General features: G+C 39.0%; 1 protein-coding gene across 3 annotated transcripts in view; it reads left to right on the top strand.

Moving 5' to 3' along the window:
• nectin1b (nectin cell adhesion molecule 1b) overlaps window positions 1-22,038 on the top strand; it is a 780,494-nt gene that overhangs the window by 172,998 nt on the left and 585,458 nt on the right. For all 3 annotated transcript variants that reach the window (XM_059956948.1, XM_059956950.1, XM_059956949.1), the window contains exon 5: window positions 322-473. In XM_059956948.1, the coding sequence (XP_059812931.1) occupies window positions 322-473 (152 nt within the window). The remainder of the gene's footprint in view (window positions 1-321; window positions 474-22,038) is intronic.

A 22,038-nucleotide genomic window follows, 5' to 3' on the forward strand; every position in this document is an offset into this window, starting at 1 on the left:
TGAAAGCTGCTTATCTGATGCTCTGTGATGCCTGCCGCAAATAAGTTTTTCATTGCACCTGTGCATACAGTTACTTGTGCAGATGGCAATAACTCAACTTTATTTAACCACTATGTGGTACTTAAGCAGGTCCTTGAGTTCTAACTGAAAGATTGCTGTCAATGTGGTTCACACCTCTGTAACTGCACAGAGGGAGGAGGTAAAATTGCTCTTTGTAGCCCTGATGACTTCCAGGGAGCCTAGGGTTTTGAAATGAAGAGTCACCAGTCTGGTTCTGCATGAATGTGGACCTTTTGAAATGACTTTGTTTACTTTATTCAGGTTAAATGGGTCGCTGCCTGTAAACGTGGATCTTCAGAACACCACGCTGCTCTTCAAAGGGGCTGTGACCTACGACCTTGCCGGAACCTACGTCTGTGAGGCTACAAATGCCATTGGTACACGATCAGGTCTGGTTGAAGTCAATATCACAGGTAGGAAAGAACCTCCAGACAGATCTTCATTAACTAATGCTTTGCTGATCTGAAACCTAACTTTGCCACAACTGCAGCTGCATGATTGGTGTGTTGGGGCCCTGTTCTGTCTGCTTCCTTGCTGGTTCCAGCAGCTTGCAGGTATCGCCTCCCTTTCTGTAATTCTCACCCAAGTCTACTTTTGCAAAACCACTGTTGTGCAGACTTCGAAGTCGTGGCTTACATCTAGACGGAGGAGGACAGAGTGTGGGAAGCAGTAGTGTCAAAGAAAGCTAACCCAAACCTGAATAGGTTGCAGGCGCGTGAACTCTTGTGTTATGACATGGGGATTTTAGGGTGGCAAGGACACAGTGCGTTGCTTTATGATTCTTGATTGTAGATGTGCAATATGACACTAGTCATCACCCTATTTTTTAGGACAGGGTCTGAGAGGCACTCTAGCTTCACACTTGCGTCCAGGTATAAGATGAAACTTCAGTCTTGGGGTTCCTCTCACTGACTATTCTGGGCTGTCGTAATAGCAAGCGAAAGGGCTGATTTGAAAACGCACTGAAATTAATAAGAAGAACAGTGATGCACAAGGGCAAGGTACAAACTCACCAAGTTTATCAGCTTATATTAACATATTAAGGTGCAGGACTAATGAGCAGAGCTTTGTCTGTGAGATGACTTAAGGATCAGTAGGAGAATTGTAAAAGGCAACATGGAAATGAACAGAATCTTCAACGTTCTGTGTCCAGTTACCTGGCTGAGCATGGATAAAGTTGTATCACAGCATAAAACAACAGCTAATTGATTTTGGTTTGCCAGCAACCTGTTATGCTGCTGGTGTTCAGGGCAGCAATGAAGGACCTCCATCTCTGACAGTGTTCAGGGCTTCCTTCATCATGTTAGTAGCTCCCTCTCGGTGTACTCTACTAGTAGTCAGTCACACAAGCCCTGGGTGGAGCCTTGGGGATACTGTTGAACTTAGATGTAGAAGGATTCTTTAGTGCTGTTTCCGTAGCAATTTTGTTTTACCAGTCAGGGTTGTTGGTCCTCAAGTGAACCCCCAAAACAGGAGGAACGGCGGACCATTCTTAGTCTGGTCTCTACCCTTTGACCTGTTTGGCATGGGTGACCAAAGCGTAAAGCCTTGACTCCAGCCAATATAGCTCTCTGAGTCACTGAAGCACATAAGCCTCCAAACCCAACAGCAAGGTTGTGGTCCTCTTGGTGGATGCTCAATTTAAGCGCCGTGAAACTCAACCAGTTCCCTCACATTCTATCCACTGTGTGAAAGGACAAGTACAGGCTCGGCCAGTCACTGTGTAACCAGAATCTGTTTATTCAGTAGGATAATCTCACCCAATTTGCTGGGATTGTGTGTTTAACAGAAAGTAGATTATTCACTCCCAGGCTGTGCCTGATCACTAATGTATGGATCAAAGCTTACTCAATGTCATGTTTGGAATTATTGGTTATTCTTTATATAATTGAATGGAGCTGCTGTTTATTGATCAGGCCAAGAGTTGTCATCCACCTCCCCTTCTCTCTTCCTCTCTCTCCCCCCCCCCCCCCCATTCCTTCATAAACACATGGATTACCTGCTGGTGCAGAAACCTGGGGAAACTGCTTTTCCCTCGTGGTATTTGAGCTTTGGTTTCACAGTGCGCCACTGCATTAGAGAATAAATATGGACAACAGTGGATATAACTTGATTAGTACTGGAAAATGCCCACTGGATTTGAAGGAGCATATCTTGTTCATTATTGAAGTGTGTTGATGAATAGAGTTAGACAAAAGCATACCTTCCCATCCTGTCATCCTGACCAGGAACGTAAGATGGCCAAGGGTTGCAGGGTGATTTGCTGTTCAACCTTTGTATTCTTTTCTCCAAAGCTTGAATGAAGTCTGCAGCCAGTCCTTCTTTTGGATGAGTGATTTGTAACGACATTGTGCTTTTGTTACCTCTTGAAGGAATGGTACCTGAATTTTGGGCTCATGAGCAAGAAGTATTTTTGGATTCTGTTGCCTGGAATTTAGAAGTTTAAGGCATGATCTGATTAAATTTAATACATATTTTTGCAGCGGTGCACAACTTTTCCCTGCAGAGAGGGGCTGTCTGAAAATTTTTTGAGGAGCTTCTCACACAAAAGTGGAAATCCCAAAGTCGCCCTCATTCTGAGGGTGTGCTCCCACAGGACTCCTTATGGACTCCTCTTCCCAGAATTGCCATTGGAAATTTGCCCAATGAGTAAGCACCACATTACTCCATGCACAGCTTCATCCACTCCATTCCTCTCTACAGATTGGAATAGTTCTCAGGGAGAGAGGCGGTTACATTTCCATCTAATGAGCTAACAAAAATTGTTAAATTCATTTCAATATATTTAATTATTTTCTATTGTGGTTTTAAACCTTTTATTTTAAATTCTTTAAGGTCTTTTTTTTACTCTTTTTAGTAGTATGATTGACTTCAGTTTTGTTTTTGAGAAGTTGTAAATATGAGAGACATCCACAGCTGCTCACTATATTCAATATTTTTGACAGCTGGCTAAGCGGGAGATGTGGCTTAGCTGGTGACCAAAGCATTTCTGGTGGGGAGGGGGGGGTGGAAGCTTGCTGTTTTCACAGGAATGCAGGCCAATCAGCAGCCATTGCTTACTCAGGAAACAGCAAATAGCAGAGGGGTCAGTATGAGCCAAGCCTTGGGAAACAGTTTGGGGCCATGTGTTGTGCACTGTGGTATCATGGGAAACAAATGAAGTGGGTGAGGAAATAGTTCCAGTGGTAGTGGGACCTCTAAATGGAGGATGTAGCTTAAAGATGAGAAACAGAACTTTCAGGGGCAAAATTTAGTAATCATTGGTACACAAGATAGGATGTTCCCAAGAGCAGCAATTGGTGTTGAGAGATGTTAACCTTAATCCTGCGATTGAGAGGTTTTTGTTTCCCAAAGGAGGGAAAAAAGATTACAGAATTGGGTTACATATCACATGTAATTTATTGAACAGACTTGAAGGGCTGAATGGTGTCCTCTGCATACATGATTCCACCCTTACTGCTTCAATATTTCCCTGTAGGTGATTGGCTGCAGTCAGTGGTGTTTTCTGGAAGCTGTTGGTCATGCAGTACTACTATTTTTACCAGTTATCTGGATGGAATGTCTGTATGTCTTCTTTAGAGTCAGTGATATCAACCTTGTTTGTTACACTGAGGAATAGTTTTAAATTCCACATGTGGCTGAATCTGGCTAGTATACAACGAGTTTTGGAAAGGGCCATTGCTGGCGCTGTGAATCTGGCACATTCTTTGCTTGTAAACTCAGTATTCAGTGTCAGAATATGTTTTGCTAAGTTCTGCCTCGGCTCTCTGCCATGTCACCTGCACATAGAACAATTGAAGCAGTTCTGCGTCAAGTCATTAACAGCAGATGCTCGCAATTCTTTCCAGAAATGGATCCACCCGTACAAAGAATCCTATCAAAATGTTCAGCAGCCTGAATGAGATAACACCTTTGGTTTAATTGCACGATTTGTGCTGTTTTCCTAGCTCCTGCATCCCGTGTCTACTGGGCTGTCAGTCAGGGCTCTCTTCATCCTGTCGCTCTACTAGCTTGTGCATTTTACTGGAAAATAGAGGAAGGGTTCGTCATTCAGATGATAAATTCAAGGTGCCATCTTCTGGTTTTCCTACAAATTAAAACGTATTCTGTTCCCCCTTTCAACTTATAAATTGTAACTTGTAAAGTGCAGCTTGAATTAAACTGGCAAAGGAAACATCTGAGCTAAGTTCAGCCCTAGTCTTTGCTCCTGCTGGCTACTTTAAAGCTAACAGAATTACTTTCTGGTTCATAATTACCCACCGTAGTGCCTTACCGAGAATACGGGGCAGAGATATCACATGATGTCACTTTTTTTTAACCCAAGTTCAGAAGAGCAATGTTTTTATGGATACATGCTCTTCAGGCATTTCTCCTCCTGATCTAATTGCCCTTGAGAAGGTGATGGTGAGCCACAGACTTGAACTCCCACAGGGCTGTTTGGAAAGATTACCGGATTTTGACCAATAGTGAGGAAGGAATGGTGCTGCATTTCCAAGATAAGATGGTTTGTTATTTTGAAGGGTACTTGGAAGTGTTGATTGAATGGGCAAGGCTTCTGGTTCTGATGTCAGGAGATATTGAGACTGGAGATGAAATGCCCAATGCATCTAGGAGGGTGTACTTGACATCAGAAGAGGTTTGGGTGGATTACTCAGAGCTGGAAGTTGCCCAGGCTAATTGAATTGACTTTATTTCTTACATCCTTCACATACTTGAGGAGTAAAAATCTTCACTTTGTGTCTCCGTCTAAATGTGCAGTGTGCAATCATAGTAATTTATAACAAATAGAACAGTCAATGTAATATAGAGTACACTCAGATCAGCGTGAGTTAATCGGTCTGATGGCCTGGTGGAAGAAGCTGTCCCGGAGCCTGTTGGTCCTGGCTTTTATGCCACCATACCATTTCCTGGGTGATAGCAGCTGGAACAATTTGTGATTGGAGTGACTCGGGTCCCCAATGATCCTTTTTACACACCTGTCCTTGTAAGTGTTCTGAATCATGGGAAGTTCACAACTACAGATGCACTGGGCTGTCCGCACCACTCTCTGCAGAGTCCTGCAATTAAGGGAGGTACAGTTCCCGTACCAGGCAGTGATGCAGCCAGTCAGGATGCTCTCAATTGTGCCCCTGTAGAAAGTTCTTAGGATTTGGGGGCCCGTACCAAACTTCCTCAACTGTCTGAGGTGAAAGAGGCGCTGTTGTGCCTTTTTCACCTCGCAGCTGGTGTGTACAGACCACGTGAAGTTATTGGTGATGTGGATGCCAAGGAACTTAAAGCTATTTACCTTCTCAAACCCAGGTCCATTGATGTCAACAGGGGTTAGCCCGTCTCCATTCCTCCTGTAATCCACAACCAGCTCCTTTGTTTTTGTGACATTGAGGGAGAGGTTGTTTTCTTGACACCACTGTGTCAGAGAGATGACTTTTCCCTGTAGGCCACCTCGTTATTGTTTGAGACTAGGACAATCAACGTAGTGTTGTTGGCAAATTTAATTAGCAGATTAGACCTGTGGGTGGCAACAGGGAGTAAAGGAGGGGACTTGGGACACAGCCCTGAGGGGCTTCTGTATTGAGAGTCAAGGGGTGGAGGTGAGGGATCCCACTCTTACAACCTGCTGGTGGTCTGACAGGAAGTCCAGGATCAAACTGCACAAGGCAGGGTGAAGTTCGAGCCTGGATGGAACTATGGTGTTGAATGCTGAATGTAGTCCAAGAACAGCATTCTCACATAAGTATCCTTCTTCTCCAGATGTGTAAGGACAATGTGTAGAGTGGTAGCTATTGCGTCGCCTGTCAATTGGTTGTGTTGGTAGGCAAATTGTAGGGGGTCCAGTTTGATAAGGACTAGCACTTGGACAGAAACTGCAAGCGAATTTACCAGGACTGTTTCACCAGTCTGTTTTATTTTCCTTTCTGCTGAAATGAGTCCCCAGTGCCATTGGTTAGGGAGATGCAGAATTTAGAGCCAGCAGTGCTGAAGAAATGAAAAATAGAACATAGAATTATTGTAGAGCAGACTTAATGGGCTGAATGGCCGAATTCTGCTCATATGTTTTATGGTCTTGTATATTTTCAAGCCAGGATGATGGAGGGGAATCCGTAGGGGGTGGTGTTTCCTTGGCCTGCTTGTTGGAGGTTTGGGAAGTGGTGTCAGAGTAGTCTCGGGGAGTAACCGCGATGAATTTTGTCGATGGTGAATGCAGTAGACAGAGTCTGCCAGGGAGAACGTACTAACCTGTACATATAGCAGTGAAAATCAAACCCCAATCAGTGATCACTGGCGCTGTAAAGCGATCGGAATAACCACTGTTAACATGCAAACTAAATCAATGTGTTCCCATTAATCAATCTCCAGATAATGTACTCTGGATCAAATCCTGTTCAGTTTGAATGCATGACTCACTGGAGAGGCCATTCTAGCTCTCTTATTGCATGCCACCATTTCTCTCCATTTGGGACTTTAAGGAGCAGCAAACTTGTGTTTGTACTTGTGTTGATTTTGATGGGACAACACAGTAGCGTAGCAGAGAGCGGAATATCATTGAACTGGGTTCGATACCACCGCTGGCCGTAAGGAGTTTCAACATTCTCCCCATGATCACACAGGTTTCCTCCCGCATTCCAAAGACATATGGGCTAGTTATGGGCATGTTATGTTGGCACCGGAAGCATGGTGACTCTTTTTGGCACCACAGTGGCACAGCAGTTAGCGCACCACTATTATAACTTGGGGCATCGGAGTTTGGGGCTCAATTGGGTGCTGTTTGTACATTCTCCCATAACCTCATGGGTTTCCTGGGTTCTCTGGTTTCCTCCCACAGTACAAAGATGTACCAGTTAGTGGATTAATTGGTCATTGTAAATTGTCCTGTGATTAGCGTAGGGTTAAATCGGTGGGTTGCTAGGAAGAGTGGCTTGTTGAGCCGGAAGGGCTTGTTCCAAAAGAATAAATAAATAAAACGGGGAAAGGGGACAACAATGGTTTGCGACAGGGAGGGAGAAAGCAGGAGACAGTAATGGTCACCATTGGGCAGGGAGAACCATAATCCCCACCAGATCTTGGACCACATCCTGTAGTTTTCTGTCTGGTCAGTATTATCCTGGTTTTGCATCAGTGTGTTTATGAACTGTATCATTAAGGAAAGATATTTAATGTTAATACACTGCAGATGTGCACGATTTGCAGTTTCATAATATGCGAGCTTTTGTGGGTAAGTTAATGGAGTCATTTTTCTTTAGTTGGGGAAATGAGGATAATTTTTTTTTACACAATGTGTTGTCAAGAATGCCTTATCTAAGAGGGTGCTCGAAGCAGATTCAGGAGTGACTTACAAAAAGAAAATGATTTAGATTACTCCTTTCCAAGTATTTATGCTCTTGAGAAACAGCAGTGCATGTAACTCTATATCTCTTGATTTTCTTAATATTCTGAAATTTGTCAGTCTCTGTTTTGAATGAACTCAATGACTTCCTCCAGGTTAGGCAATTGCAGAGATTTGCCATCTTTGAATGAAGAGATTTCTTCTAATCTCAGTTCTAATAGCCTATTCTATATTCTGAGACTATGATCAGCTGGTTATTTCCACAGCCAGGGGAAAATGTACACGTGCATCCACCTTATGAAGTTGTTGAAAGTTTTTGAAAAATTCATTGTGATCACCTCTCAGTTTTCTAAACTCTACTGAGCTCCTCTATTCAATTCACCCATAAGGTGGGGGAATTCAGCAGACCAGGCAGCACCTATGGAAAAGAGTACAGTTGTTGTTTTTGGGTCTGCTGAAGGGTCTCGGTCTGAAACATCAACTGTACTCTTTTCCATAGATGCTGCCTGGCCTGCTGAGTTCCTCTAGAATTTTGTGTGTATGTTCTGGAAATGTTTGCTGCTGTTCTCTCCCACTCATAATCGCCCCCTTGAGAACTGGATAAGACAGGTTGAGTGACCCAGATAATTTTTGACCAGCTACCCAATAGTTTCATGGTCTCCTTTGATACCAATTTTTTTGTTGTAAATTTATTTAATTGAATTAATTTCTGAGAGATTCAAACATGTCTGCAGATTGAAGGTTCAGGCTGTACCCTGTACTGAGCAGAGCTTAAACATTGTATGTTCTATGTTTGGAATTTAACACCAGACAGCCCATGCAATAAAGGAACTTGGCCGTGTTACCTGCAATTTGGCTGTGCCATGATTCCTTGTAAACTAGAATATTAGTCTAAAGAGGGTTCAGGAAATCCACCATTGGATGTGGTGCAGGTCATTCTGAATGATCACTATTCCACTCCTAGATGCTGCCCCACAGGCTGGATGATGAACACTGCAGGGTACATTAATAGATTGAACAGTCTATGCAAATTGCATTGAAATATTTTGCAAATGATTATTGAAGGCAGTGAGTTTGATTTAAAGATGAGTCGTCATAGTAACAATATTTTAAATAGGCATAAAGAAGCATGTAAGCAGAGTCTAATGGTATAATGTAGCCAATTCTGCACTGACGATCAAGCAAATGGCTGATTAATGGCAGATTCTTCGTGGCCCATTTACTGGATTCTGTTTCTCATGAGCTTAGATGCAAACAGATCCAGGTTCAGTAGGTTGACAGAGCTCAGCTGAAATGGCTGCTAATCACAAGCTCTGATTGATGTGGCAGTTCCCTCACCTGCAATTGTTTTTAAGCATGTAATAATAGAGTGTAACAGTGCAATGCCTTATCTGTACTCCAACCTGTCCTGCAAACTGTGGTGTAATGATGGATCATGACTTCTGTTTGTCCCTTCAGACAGATGGTTAGCTTGACTGACTTCACTCAAGTAATCTGGGCTCCAGGTATTTTCTGCCAGTCTTAAATTGTTTTCAGGATTAAATTGAAGTTGTTGATTACCTTTGCTGGAAGTACAGAGTTTTAGTACACGTAATCATTTTAATCTCAGTTATGGGATAATTACATTAAGTACTTAAACGAATAACAGAGAAGCCCCAAATACCACAAAAGCTCTCTTAATCAAGCCAAGATGAATCCATCTGATGATGATTTCATCATTTTTGTTGTTGTCTTCCGTGTTCTGCCGATATCTGAAGGAAGTAGTAGTGGAATGCTAACTTAATTTGGGCTTGGGCTTCAGTGTGGAGAGTGGTACTGTGATTCAAGGTCAATGCAACCTTTATATTCTATTCTGGTCAAGCAATTTTGTAGTAAATAAAAATTGTCTGGCGTTCATCACCATTCAACACAACCCTGTCAGATCACCTACTTCACTCTGCTGTTCCCACTTTCTCCTCCAGATCCTTTCATCCCTTTGGTATTAAGAAGTATATTTACCACTTCCTTGAACTTGATCTACCCACCTTCAGTGATAAAGAATTCCAGAGGTTCACCACACTCTGGTGACAAATTTTCTACTGATCTTGGGTCTAAATGGTATATCCACATCTTGAGATTGTAATCCCTGATTCTGGATTCTTTAGCCATTGGGAATGTTCTCCCGATCTAGTCTTGTTAGAATTTTATAGGTTTCTTTGAGAACCCCTCTCATTCTTAAACACTAAAGTGAATTTAGCCAAATTGACCTAGTCTCTCCTTAATGAGTGGTGACTAAATGTGCTCAATTTTAAGCATTATTTATACACGTTAGTCCTCCTAGAATCAGTCTGTGCTTTGATTCCATTGTCGGACACATGGCCAATGGAGGCAAACACTAGTTCTGATGAAGGATTTTGGCCAGACACGTCAACTGTTTACTCTTTTTCCATAGATGCTGCCTGAGTTCCTCCAGCATTTTGTGTCTGTTGCTTTGGATCAATGGAGAGTTCATCCCAGCAGTTATTACAACTTTGATTTCCCAAACACAAAACAAACAACTGCGGATGGTAGAGATCTGAAAGGTCACGGATCTGAAACGTTGTCTCTCATTGTAGATGCTCTTTGACATGCTGAGCATTTCTGGCATTTTTTACTTCATTTAATGTGTTTGTGTATATAACACTTGAGTTTGAGAATGTTTAGTCACCACCTCAAGATAGAAAATCCCAGGCCAAAAGATCTATGGCAGCAGGTGTACAGTCAGGGTCCAATTACTGAGACACAATAATATCAGTTCTCATTGGCTGGAACTTACTGAGCTCCAAGTTCCTCAGTGGGATGAGGGGGTTGTTTGCAGATGCTGTATGGCAACTGTATAATGCGGCAATGCTGGCCATAAAATTTAAGAGTCATTTAAATTATTCATGATTAAGGTAGGTAACATTAAATGCTGTTGTTTTAAAAGTTATTTGCAATTTAATATTCTAATACTCAGTCCAATTTTAATGTTATTTTTCACATGCATCATAATTGTGTGAAACAAATTGCTGCAAATTTGAGTAGAACTATCACCATAAAACCACTCGTCTTCTCCCACCTCCTCCACATAACACAGCACAAGGAGCTGGGGTAGGAGTAGGCCAGCAGGTCCCTCGCCTGTGGCAGATTTGTGCTGCCTCAACTCTCTCCTGTGCCAGTTCCCTCAGTCTTTGAAATACTTATCTATCTCCATCCTGAATGCATCTAACGACCTGGCCTCCACCATCCTTGGGAACAGAGAATTCCACAGATTAACTACGCTCAGAGAAGAAATCTCTATGACTTACAACTTTAAATGAATGTTCCCTTAATTCACGCAGAATTCTCCTTGTTCAAGACTCCCATTAGTTAAAGCATCTACCTTTCCACCCTCTGTAGGAATATGTGTTTGAATGAAGTCACCCTTCATTCATCACAGCTTCAATGAATATAGATACAAACTGTTGTGGCTCTTTTTTCTTTCTTTTTAAATCTTTTTATTAGTTTTAAACAAACATAAATGAAACATGAATACAAAATGTTTGAGAGTACATAATTAATAGTTTAAATAGACATTCAGATATGTAATAATAAAAATATATAACCTCTCAAACCCAGAACAATAATGAACAAAGAAGTAAAAAGAAAAAAAAAGGGAAAAAAAACCCAAAAAAGAGAAAAAAAACAAAAAAAAACACTAACCAACATGGGCCATTGAATAATATTAAGTACATATACAGTAGTGCCAATAACTCCGAACCTCCATCCAATCGATTAAGGATAATATAAGTAAGGTTTAGGAAAAGACAATTCAACTCGTGAAAATGTTGAATAAAAGGTCTCTAAGTTTCTTCAAATTTAACTGAAGGTTCAAAAACCACACTTCTAATCTTTTCTAAACTCAAACAAGAAATAGTTTGAGAAAACCACTGAAATACAGTTGGAGGATTAATTTCTTTCCAATTCAATAATATAGATCTTCTAGCCATTAATGTAACAAATGCAATCATTTGTTGAGATGCAGCAGAGAAACGATTATTATCCGTCATTGGTAAACCGAAAATTGCAGTAAGAGGATGTGGTTGAAAATTAATTTTTAAGACTTTTGAAATAATACTGAAGATATCTTTCCAATAATTTTGTAAGCAAGGACAAGACCAGAACATATGAGTCAATGAAGCAACATCAGAATGACATCTATCGCAGGTTGAGTTAAGATGAAAGTAAAATCGAGCCAGTTTATCCTTAGACATATGAGCTCCATGTACGACCTTAAATTGTATTAGGGCATGTTTAGCACAGATAGAGGACGAATTTACCAATAATAAAATTTTTTCCCATTGCTCAGTAGATATAAGACAATGCAACTTTTCTTGCCATTCCTTCTAAATTTTTTCTGATACATCTAACTGTAAATTCATGATCATCTTATAAATGATGGCTACTAAACCCTTTTGATAAGGATTAAGAGCTAAAATTCTATCTGTAATGTCCAATGGACATACTTTCGAAAAAGCCTGTAACTCATTATACAAAAAATTTCTAACTTGCAAATATCTAAAAAAAAATGGGTTTTAGGTAAATTATATTTATTAGATAGCTGTTCAAAGGACATAATGTTATCATCCAGAAACAGATCACGAAAATATGTTATACCTTTTGTTTTCCATAAAAGAAAAGCTTGATCCATAGATGAAGGCCGAAAAAAATAATTAGATATTATAGGACATGATAAAATAAATTTATTCAAACCAAAAAATTTACGAAATTGAAACCAAATTCGTAATGTATATCTGACTATAGGATTAGTTATCTGTTTATTCAATTTGAATAAAGAAAAAGGAAGTGAAGATCCTAAGATTGAAATCAATGAAAAATCTTGCACAGATTTACATTCCAAATTTACCCATTGTGGGCAAGCAGCTATAGTCCATTCTTGTGTCCAGAATATTAAATACTGTATATTGACTGCCCAATAGTAAAATCTTAAGTTTGGTAAAGCCAAGCCGCCCTCCTTCTTAGGCTTCTGTAAATATTTTTTACCCAATCTAGGGTTTTTGTTCTGCCACAAATAAGAAGATATTTTAGAGTCAATAGTATCAAAAAAAGCTTTAGGAATAAAAATTGGTAATGCTTGAAATAAATATAAGAATTTAGGTAGTATCATCATCTTAATAGCATTAACTCTACCAACCAATGATAAAGATAGTGGAGACCACCTAATAGCAAGTTGCTTAATTTGATCAATTAAAGGTAAAAAGTTAACCTTAAATAGATCTTTATGTTTTTTAGTAATTTTAATACCTAGGTAAGTAAAATAATCTGTAACAATTTTATATGGTAAATCTTTATAAATTGGAACTTGCATATTTAATGGAAATAGTTCACTCTTGTTAAAATTCAATTTATAACCGGAAAAATTACTAAATTGAGCAAGCAAAGACGAAGTAGCAGGGATAGATTTTTCAGGGTCAGATATATATAATAACAAATCATCAGCGTACAATGATACTTTATACGTCCTCTCCCCACGGGTAATACCCAGAATATTAGGTGATTCCCGAATAGCTATAGCCAACGGTTCTAAAGCAATGTCAAATAGAAAAGGACTTAAAGGGCAACCTTGCCTTGTACCACGAAATAACTGAAAAAAAGGGGATCTTTGATTATTGGTAAAAACCGAAGCTAAAGGTTTATGGTATATTAATGTAAAGGGGGTTTCTTTTTTTTCTTTGTTACTGTTGGGAAAGGGTTCAAAATTTATATCATGGATTATCAGGGGGTTACATTAATTTAATCCATGATATAAATTTTGAACTAAAATTAAATTGTTGCATTGTAGTAAATAAATATGGCCATTCAACTCTGTCAAATGCTTTTTCAGCATCTAAAGATATAACACATTCTGGTATTTTAGATGAAGAAGTATAAATAATATTAATTTTCTAATGTTAAAAGATGAATAGCGATTTTTAATAAATCCAGTCTGATCTTCAGAAATAATTCGAGGTAATATATTTTCTAATCTAATAGCCAAAATTTTACTGAAAATCTTAAAATCCGTATTTAATAAGGATATAGGTCGATAGGATGCACATTCAGTAGGGTCTTTATCTTTTTTAAGAATTAAAGAAATAGAAGCTTCATAAAAAGATTGTGGTAGTTTACCTACAATTAATACATCTTCAAAAATTTTACAAAGCCAAGGAGAAAGTATAGAAGAAAAAGATTTAAAAAATTCTACAGGAAAACCATCTGGACCAGAAGCTTTACCAGAATTCATTAAAGAAATAGCCTTTTCTATTTCAGATTCCGTAATAGGTGTATCTAAAATTACATTATCCTCAACAGTTATTTTTGGAATATTCAATTTCCTTAAAAATTCGTTTATTATAGAAGAGTCCTTAGTGAATTCTGATTGATATAAGGAGTAGTAAAAATCTTGAAAGGCTCTATTTATCTCTTTGTAATCGATCGTCAGAGTACCATCTTGTTTACGAATTCTAGTAATCTGTCGTTTATCCGAAACAATTTTCAATTGGTTAGCCAATAATTTACCAGACTTATCTCCATGCATATAGAATTGGGTTTTTGATTTAATTAACTGACTTTCAATCAAAGAGTATAATAATAAACTATGTTCCATTTGAAGTTCCACTCTTTCTTTATAACGTTCTTTACTTGGAGTCATTGAATAAATTTTATCAATTGCTTTGATTTTATCAACTAATGTTAATATTTTAGAATTAGTTCGTTTCCTAACTCCAGCAGAGTATGAAATAATCTGTCCATGAATATATGCTTTAAAAGTATCCCACAAAATTCCACTAGAGATCTCTACTGTAGAATTTGTTGCGAAAAACAAATCAATTTGTTGTTTAATAAAGTTAACAAAATCTAAATCCTGCAATAAAATAGGATTAAACCTCCAAAATTTAGTATTGACATATGAATCCGTTATTTTAATAGATAACTTCAGAGGTGCATGGTCAGATATGGTAATACAGTCATATTTACAATCAGTAACATCTGTGAGTAAATGGTGATCAATGAAAAAGTAATCAATTCTTGAGTAATTATGATAAACATGGGAAAAGTATGAAAACTCTTTGTCATTAGGGTGAAGAAAACGCCAAATTTCACAAATAGCTGAATCAATCATAAAAGAGTTAATAAGAGAAGCCGATTTATTTGGAAGAGTTTGGGTAGACTTGGATCCTATCCATCACAGGGTTTAAACAACAGTTAAAATCCCCACCCATTATCAGTCTATATTGATTCAGATTAGGAAAAGATGTAAATAAGCATTTAAAAAATTCAGCACAATCAGTATTTGGAGCATAAACGTTAACTAGAACAACTTTTTGATTGAAAAGTAGACCAGTAATAAGCAAAAATCTACCTTGTGGATCTGAAATTGTTTCATGATGTATAAAAGAAGTTGAAGAATCTATAAAAATAGAAACACCTCTTACTTTGGCTTGCGAATTTGCGTGATACTGTTGCCCCTTCCAAAACCTAAAAAAACGTTGACTATCCACCTTCCTTACATGAGTCTCCTGCACAAAAATAACATTAGCATTCATTCTATGGAATACTTTGAATATTTTTTTCCATTTGATGGGATGATTTAAACCATTAGTATTCCAAGAAACAAAATTAATAATCCTATCCATATTGACAATATTTATTACAGTTAACACATAAGTTTAAAAAAAAAAGTGAACTCATGAACCCGGAAGAAGGAAGTGAGTTCAAGGAGAAACCGGAAGTCACGGCACTGCAACCATTTTTGTAGTTTCTTATAGGTCCATGAAATAAAACTATGCAAAAAGCAAGCAAAAAGGAAAAAAAGAAAAAGAAAAATCCCCCTCCCTCCACCCTCGAAACCCCAGGAAAAAAGCCAAAAAGAAGCAAGCAGGCAATCTAATACTAAAATTACCCCCGTGTCTCAAGACAGCAACTCAGACAAAAAAAATTGAAAAAAAATACAAACAACCCATATTATAAAAAAGGATTAATATAACAAAAGTTAAAATATAAAATTAGTATTATATATATAACAAAAGGGTTAAAAAATTAAATTGATAAAACCCATAAATAAATACTACTAAAATAGTATTTAAAATGAGAATTTTAAACTTTCAAACTCATCAAAACGAATATGACGTTCCAGGCACTAAAGTCTGTCGGGAAGAAGAAACGCCATTTTATTATTTTTTTTTAAATCTTAATATTTAAATGTTAAAAATATATAAAAAAAAGCTTATACAAACTTAAAAAAGGAACCCTAATCAGTTATTTTCAAGGTTAATAGATTAGTAAAATATAAAAAAAATAATAAAATCAGAATAGACCAAAAAAAGAGAACTTTTACAATATATAAAAAATACATGTCAGCCAAACCTAAAAAAAAACCATCATTCTGTAAGAGATCGATATTTATAGACTAATTATTACATTAGTCAATGCAATAGAGTGTCATTGTTCCAAAAAACTTTGAGCATCCGCTGGAGATTTAAACAGCCGAACAGTTCCGTCTCCAGAAGTAACTCTCAGATGTGCTGGAAATAACAACACTTGCTTGTAGCCTTCCTGGTGAAATTTAGACATAACCGGTCTAAAAGCCATTCTTGCTCTTAAAACTTCAGGACTATAATCTTCCAAAATACGAAATTTGAATTCTTGAAAGTTAATCATACCCTTTTTCCGAGCGGCTCGAATCAGTCGCTCTTTGATATGAGGGTAATGGATCCGGAGAATTACATGCCGTGGTTTGTCTGAATCAGAATGATAGCAAGAGATACGGTGAGCACGATCGATTATTGGAGGAGAGTCCAGAACTTCTGAACCGAAGACATCCATTAGAAGTTTAAAAAAGACAGCGGTAAGATCACCGCTCTCAAACTTTTCCGGAATCCCAATTAGCCGAAGATTTTGCCTTCGAGAGCGATTTTCAAGATCAGTAATTTTAGATTTATAACGATCCATCTGTTGAGAAGTCGAAGCTTGCTCTTGTTTCAAAGTTTCGATAATATGTTCTTTCTTCCGAGCGGCTTCTTCAAGTACCAAAATACTTGCTTGTTGTTTTTGTAGTTCCAGTGAAAGCGTTTTAATTTCTCCTTCGAATGATTTTAAACGCTCATCAAATGCAAAAAGCTGTTCGGTAATTTTTCTCTCCAGACCCGCAAATTTATCTTCTATAAGCTTTACAATAGTTTCTAAAGTTATCGGTTCTTTCGTCTGTTTCGATTCTTTTGCTTTAGACATTTCAGCAAGTTGAAAATAGATTGAATAGTTAAAAAGAAAAATTCTATATATTTAAACCCCTTTAGAATAAGTAAAAAAAGATCATTTAAGGGGTGTTTGTAGGTTAAAAAGACGTAAAAGGTTTGGAGCAAAGCCAAAAGTGGTTTACGCCAAAAGCGGTTTACTCCATAAGCGCCATCTTGAGACCTCCCCTGCTGTGGCTCTTTGAGCGGTCTCATCCCAGCAATTAGCCTGGTGAATCTCCTTTGAATTACTTCCAATACTAAAGTGTTCTTTTTTTAGATAAGTGACCCAAACCATGCACAGTGATCCAGGTGTAACCTCACCCAGCACCTGTGCAACTGAACAAAGTATTCCTATTCTTTAACTCCATACTGTCTTTGTAATAAAGACCATCATGCCATTTGCTGCCTCAAGTACTTGTTGGACCTGCCCCCTAACCTTTTTCTGATCCATGTACTAGAACACCTAGATCCTCTGAATTGCTCTCCATCTGGATAATACACCATTTAGATTCCTCTTCCTGAAGGACACGACCTCACTTTCCCACATTAAGCTCAAATTGTCAGACTTTTACCCAATCATTCAATCTATCTAACTGCTGTTTCCCTCTTTCATCTCTCCCTATTCCCTCTTTCCCCCAACCCATTGTGACTGGGTCACTGCTCCACCTCTTGCTTCTTCCCTCAGATCCTCTGCAACCGTGGTCTCCTTTTTAATTTCCTGCTTCCCCTAACTTGAGAAACCCTCTCCCGTCTTCCTGTCAGATCAAACACAACTGGCAAACTGGCCAAAAGGCTTGTTTATTTTGCCTCATTCTCTGAATGGATCTGAAAGGGACTTCTGACCAGTTTGTGATAGTTTTGCTGGATTCTGTAAGAAGTATAAACTAAAGAAATTTCTTTTGGCACTACTGGGGTAGAAAATAATGTTTTTACAAAGTGAAACTTGGCATGGATCAATTACCACTGGAGTTTAATTTTTAGTTGGGTTGGAACTGATGCTGGTTTGTGGTTTGTCATGTGTTCAGTGTGGAAGATGTGGTCAGGAGATTCAATGCATCCAACTTGAACTTGGAGAGGGCAGAAAATGAAACGCATTTCTCCACTTCTGCAAAGTTGCAAAATGGATGGAGGAAAACAAGTTAGATTAACAACATGGAGGGCAGTTTTTGTGAAATACTCAACAGCTATCAACAAGCTGTAATGGGGGGGGGGCGGATGGGGGGGGGGGAGATCATCTCCTGGATGTTAATCGGTGTTTAAGTTTTGCCAAGTGTGTGACAATTTGTCCATTAGGGTTTGGTGCTAAATCAATCAAGCTGCTTCAATAGTAAAACATAACCACTCCTTATGATAGGTGGTAGTTTAAAGGTTTATTATCGTAAGTTAATGTCTTCTTGCCGAAGTAATTGAGGAGCCTGCTGTTACCCTGTGACTAGAGCTTCTATAAATAGAATGAGGCTCTATGTCCTGCGTTAATGAAAAAGGGAATAGTCTCCCAAAGTATTTCAAGACCATATTCTTCCCAGAGGATTAAATTGTGTTCCCAGTGCTTTGCCTATTGAGGGTATAACACAATGCATCACAAATGTCAGTTCTGCTTCATCTCCTTGGAGATAGTAAGAAGTGAAATGTATCATAAACACAAAGAGATTCTGCAGATGCTGGAAATCCAGAACAGCGCACACAAATTGCTGGAGGAACTCAGCAGGTCAGGCAGAGAGGAATAAAGAGTCAACATTTCAGCCTGAGACCCTTCATCAGCACTGGGAACGAAGGAGGAAGAAGCCAGAATAAGAAGGTAGGGGCGGGGAAGGAGCACATGTTGGCAGGTGGTAGGTGAGACTGGATGAGGGGGAAGGTGAGTGGGTGGGGAGGTGAGGTGAAGTGGGAAGCTAGATGATTGGTGGAAGAGCTGAAGGCCTGAAGAAGAAGGAATATAATATGAGAGGAGAGCGAACCATGGGAGAAAGGGAAGGAGGAGGGGCACCAGAGGGAGGTAGGTAAGGAGAAGAGGAGTAAGAGGCCACCATGGGGATTGGAAGAAGAGAGAAGTTGAGGGAGAAAAGTGAAATGCATTGCTGACCTTCTGAAAAAGAGAAAACAGTATGGGTTATTTAACGGAGATATTTGTTGATGTTAACAATCATGAATATTGGTGAGCTGTTTAAAAAATGTGTTGCCTGGGTGTTGATTGTCATTTGAAGAGTTTGCCAAGTTACAGCATTCTGTCTATTGCAACTTAATAAGAATTCTGATTATTAAGTACCTTCCAAATAGAATTAATAATTGGGGATTGTTGATCTGGTTTTATTTTTTTTTGTTAAATTTCCAATTTGAGAAATGTTCCCTTCAGCCATGAATCATTTAGGGCTTTTAAACATGACCGAGGCTTCTGTCCAAATTGGCTTATCAAGGTGAATGATGATGGCTGGAAAATGAGGATTATTATTGTGTGGTTTTCTGTCAGTTCGATAATTGTTTTTAAAAGGAACTTAGATTTGTTAGTGTTGTCAGCTTCTGCAAAACAACATTGAGCACTATTGTTTGCAGGGTTTCCAAACAAAATGGAGTCTTGGTTTTGAGTGCCGTGGAGAATTCCAGCCCAGATATCCTGAAACACAGCTATTTGAATAAAATTTAAACCATCTGATCCCTGGTTCAGTTTTTGAGCCAGTATTCTCATTTTTCTTTTTTTCTGATTTAGAGATACAGCATGGTAACAGACCCTTCCACCTAGCGATTGCACACCATCCAATTGTACCTATGTAGCCAATTAACCTACTAATCCGTACATCTTTGGGATGTAAGAGGAAGCTGGAGCACCATACGGTCACAGGGAGATCATACAAACTCCTTACAGACAGCACTGGAAATTCAACCCATGTCGCTGGCGCTGTAATAGCATTACACTAACTGCTGCGCTACAGGGCCGCCCCCTTATTGACTGTATGTGGCTCTCCCAATATGTGTCCAAGAGCAGGTCAATACCTCCAGCAACCGAAAATTTTTTCTCAGCTGAGGCATGCTCGAGGTTGCTTTCGCCATTGGTTAATGGGATGTACGGACGGGAGACAGGATTAAACTGCCATCTTGGGTAAAGCATGGGTCGGTGTGAAACAGCCTGACACTAGAGCTAAGTCAACAGTGAGGGTTGACTTCAGTCATCAACTAGAGTTTTGACTTTGCTTATAGTTTCCATGACAGTATAGTTCTGCAATTCAGCCCTTGCTTAAAATGCTCTTTAATTATTAAGGTGCTCTCACTTCTATTTGCTAAGAGAGGCCTGTAGCAGAAACGCAAGAGATTCTGCAGTTGCTGGAAATCCAGAGTAACACACACAAACACTGGAGGAACTCAGCTGGTCAGGCAGCATCTAAGGAAATGAATGAACAGTTGATACTTCAGGTGGAGAACCTTCATGATCCTGATGGATCCTGAAGAAGGGTCTTGACCTGAAACATCGACTGTTTATTCCTTCTCATAGATACTGGCTGGCCTGCTGAGTTCTTCCAGCATTGTGTATGTTGCCTATAGCATATGGAATCATGGAAACCCATGACACAGGAGTCGTCTGTTATGATTGTGTGCAGGCTTCATCCTGTTGCCCCAATACTTTGTAGATTGTAGCACTAAGTACATATTCAAGTATTTTTTTTTAAACTGCAGTTTTTTGCCCTCCACCGCCTCCTGAACTGAGTTCCAGACGTTGGCTAACTCACTCCACAGGAGAAAAAATAATCTAATCCTTCCATCGTTTACTTTTAAATCTGACCACTTTGCTGTGGGAAGCAGTCCTTCCTAAGACCATTCCATCTGGGTTTATTAGATCTCGGTTCAAAGAAAATAACCACAGCCTGGCTGAAATTCTCCAACCCTGATAAAGTCCTCGTAAATTTTCTCTGCATTCTTTCTAATGCAAACACTTTTCCTTGTATTGTAGCGAGCATAGCTGCAGCTGTGGCCTGATTACAGTAACCCCGTGCTTCCTGTGCATGCACATCCTATCAAATTGACACAAGAAAGACTTTGCCTTTTGTGGCTACCATCTTCAGTGGCATTACCAGGAAACACTGACTCTGATCCTGACCCTAGTGCTATTTTTCCCCATGTCTCAAAGGCTTGCTGTTTGTTAGTTTAATTTGTTACATTAAGCTATTCGTAGTACAGATGGCTTGTGGAAGAGTCAAAGTTTGAAGTAAGCTTTATTATCAAATGTGTGTGTATATATGTGTGTGTGTTTTATATATATATCACCTTATAAAACCCTGAAATTCATTTTTCTGTGGACATACTCAGCAAATTTTTGAATAGTAGCTATAACAGGATCAATGAAAGATCAACCAGAGTGCAGAAGACAACGAACTCTGCAAATGCAAATATAAATAATCAGAATTGGGTTTAATATCACTGGCATATGTTGTGCAATTTGTTAACTTGGTTGCAGCAATATAGTACAAAACATGTTAAATATATTTTCTATAAACTGAATTACAGTAAGTGTGTGTGTATATATATATATCTGTACACTGTAATTCAGTTTTTAAGATACTTGTATTGCACCGTATTGCTGCTGCTGATGTGCAAGTATATGCTAAATATACATATATATTAAGTTTTAAAAAAAACGTCTTGAGGCCATGTTCATGGGTTTAATGTCCATTCGGAAATCGGATGGCAGAGGGGAAGAAGCTGTTCCTGGATAGCTGAGTGTGTGTCTTCAGGCCTCTGTACCTCCTCCCTGATGATAATAATGAGAAGAGGGAAATAGCAATGAACAACAAGAGCATGCGGTAACAGGATAAAGAGTGCTTAAAGTGAGATCATTGGTTGCAGGAACATTTCAGTATTGGGGCAAGTGAGTGTAGTTATCTCAGTGCTGTATTAATGGGCATATGTAAATATTACCAGGAATTAAATGGAGGATTGAGAAGGACGAGAATGCTCGAAGATCTGGCATAGGTCTAATAGGCTGAATGGTTTCTTCCCATCTCATAATCTGAAATTGCTGGTCATTAAAACAACAAACTAGCTTTTGTATTGGCATCCAGCTGTAGGGTGAGCTGTCTTTTGGCTCCGTCCTTAAGTGAGATTTCCATTCTTGCTGCATGCTCTATTTGGAATAGAACTGATGCAGCATTTTTGAAATACAAGTCAGTAATTCCAGTAAGACACCCGAGAAAGCTACATAGCGAAGCAATGCAAAGGACATGCTACCACAGAGCAAATTTCCATTTTTAGGTCTGTCGAGTGTTAATGATGCACATTTCCTTCTTGCTGAGTTTCCAGTTTTTACTGTGGATGAAGCTTGCACCAAATCTGTCACTGGCCTCCTTGAATACACTTTCAGATGGATAGCACCTAAATCGGACTTTGTTTCAGCAT

This window comes from Hypanus sabinus, chromosome X2 (assembly GCF_030144855.1).
Source record: "Hypanus sabinus isolate sHypSab1 chromosome X2, sHypSab1.hap1, whole genome shotgun sequence".
NCBI lineage: Eukaryota > Metazoa > Chordata > Chondrichthyes > Myliobatiformes > Dasyatidae > Hypanus > Hypanus sabinus.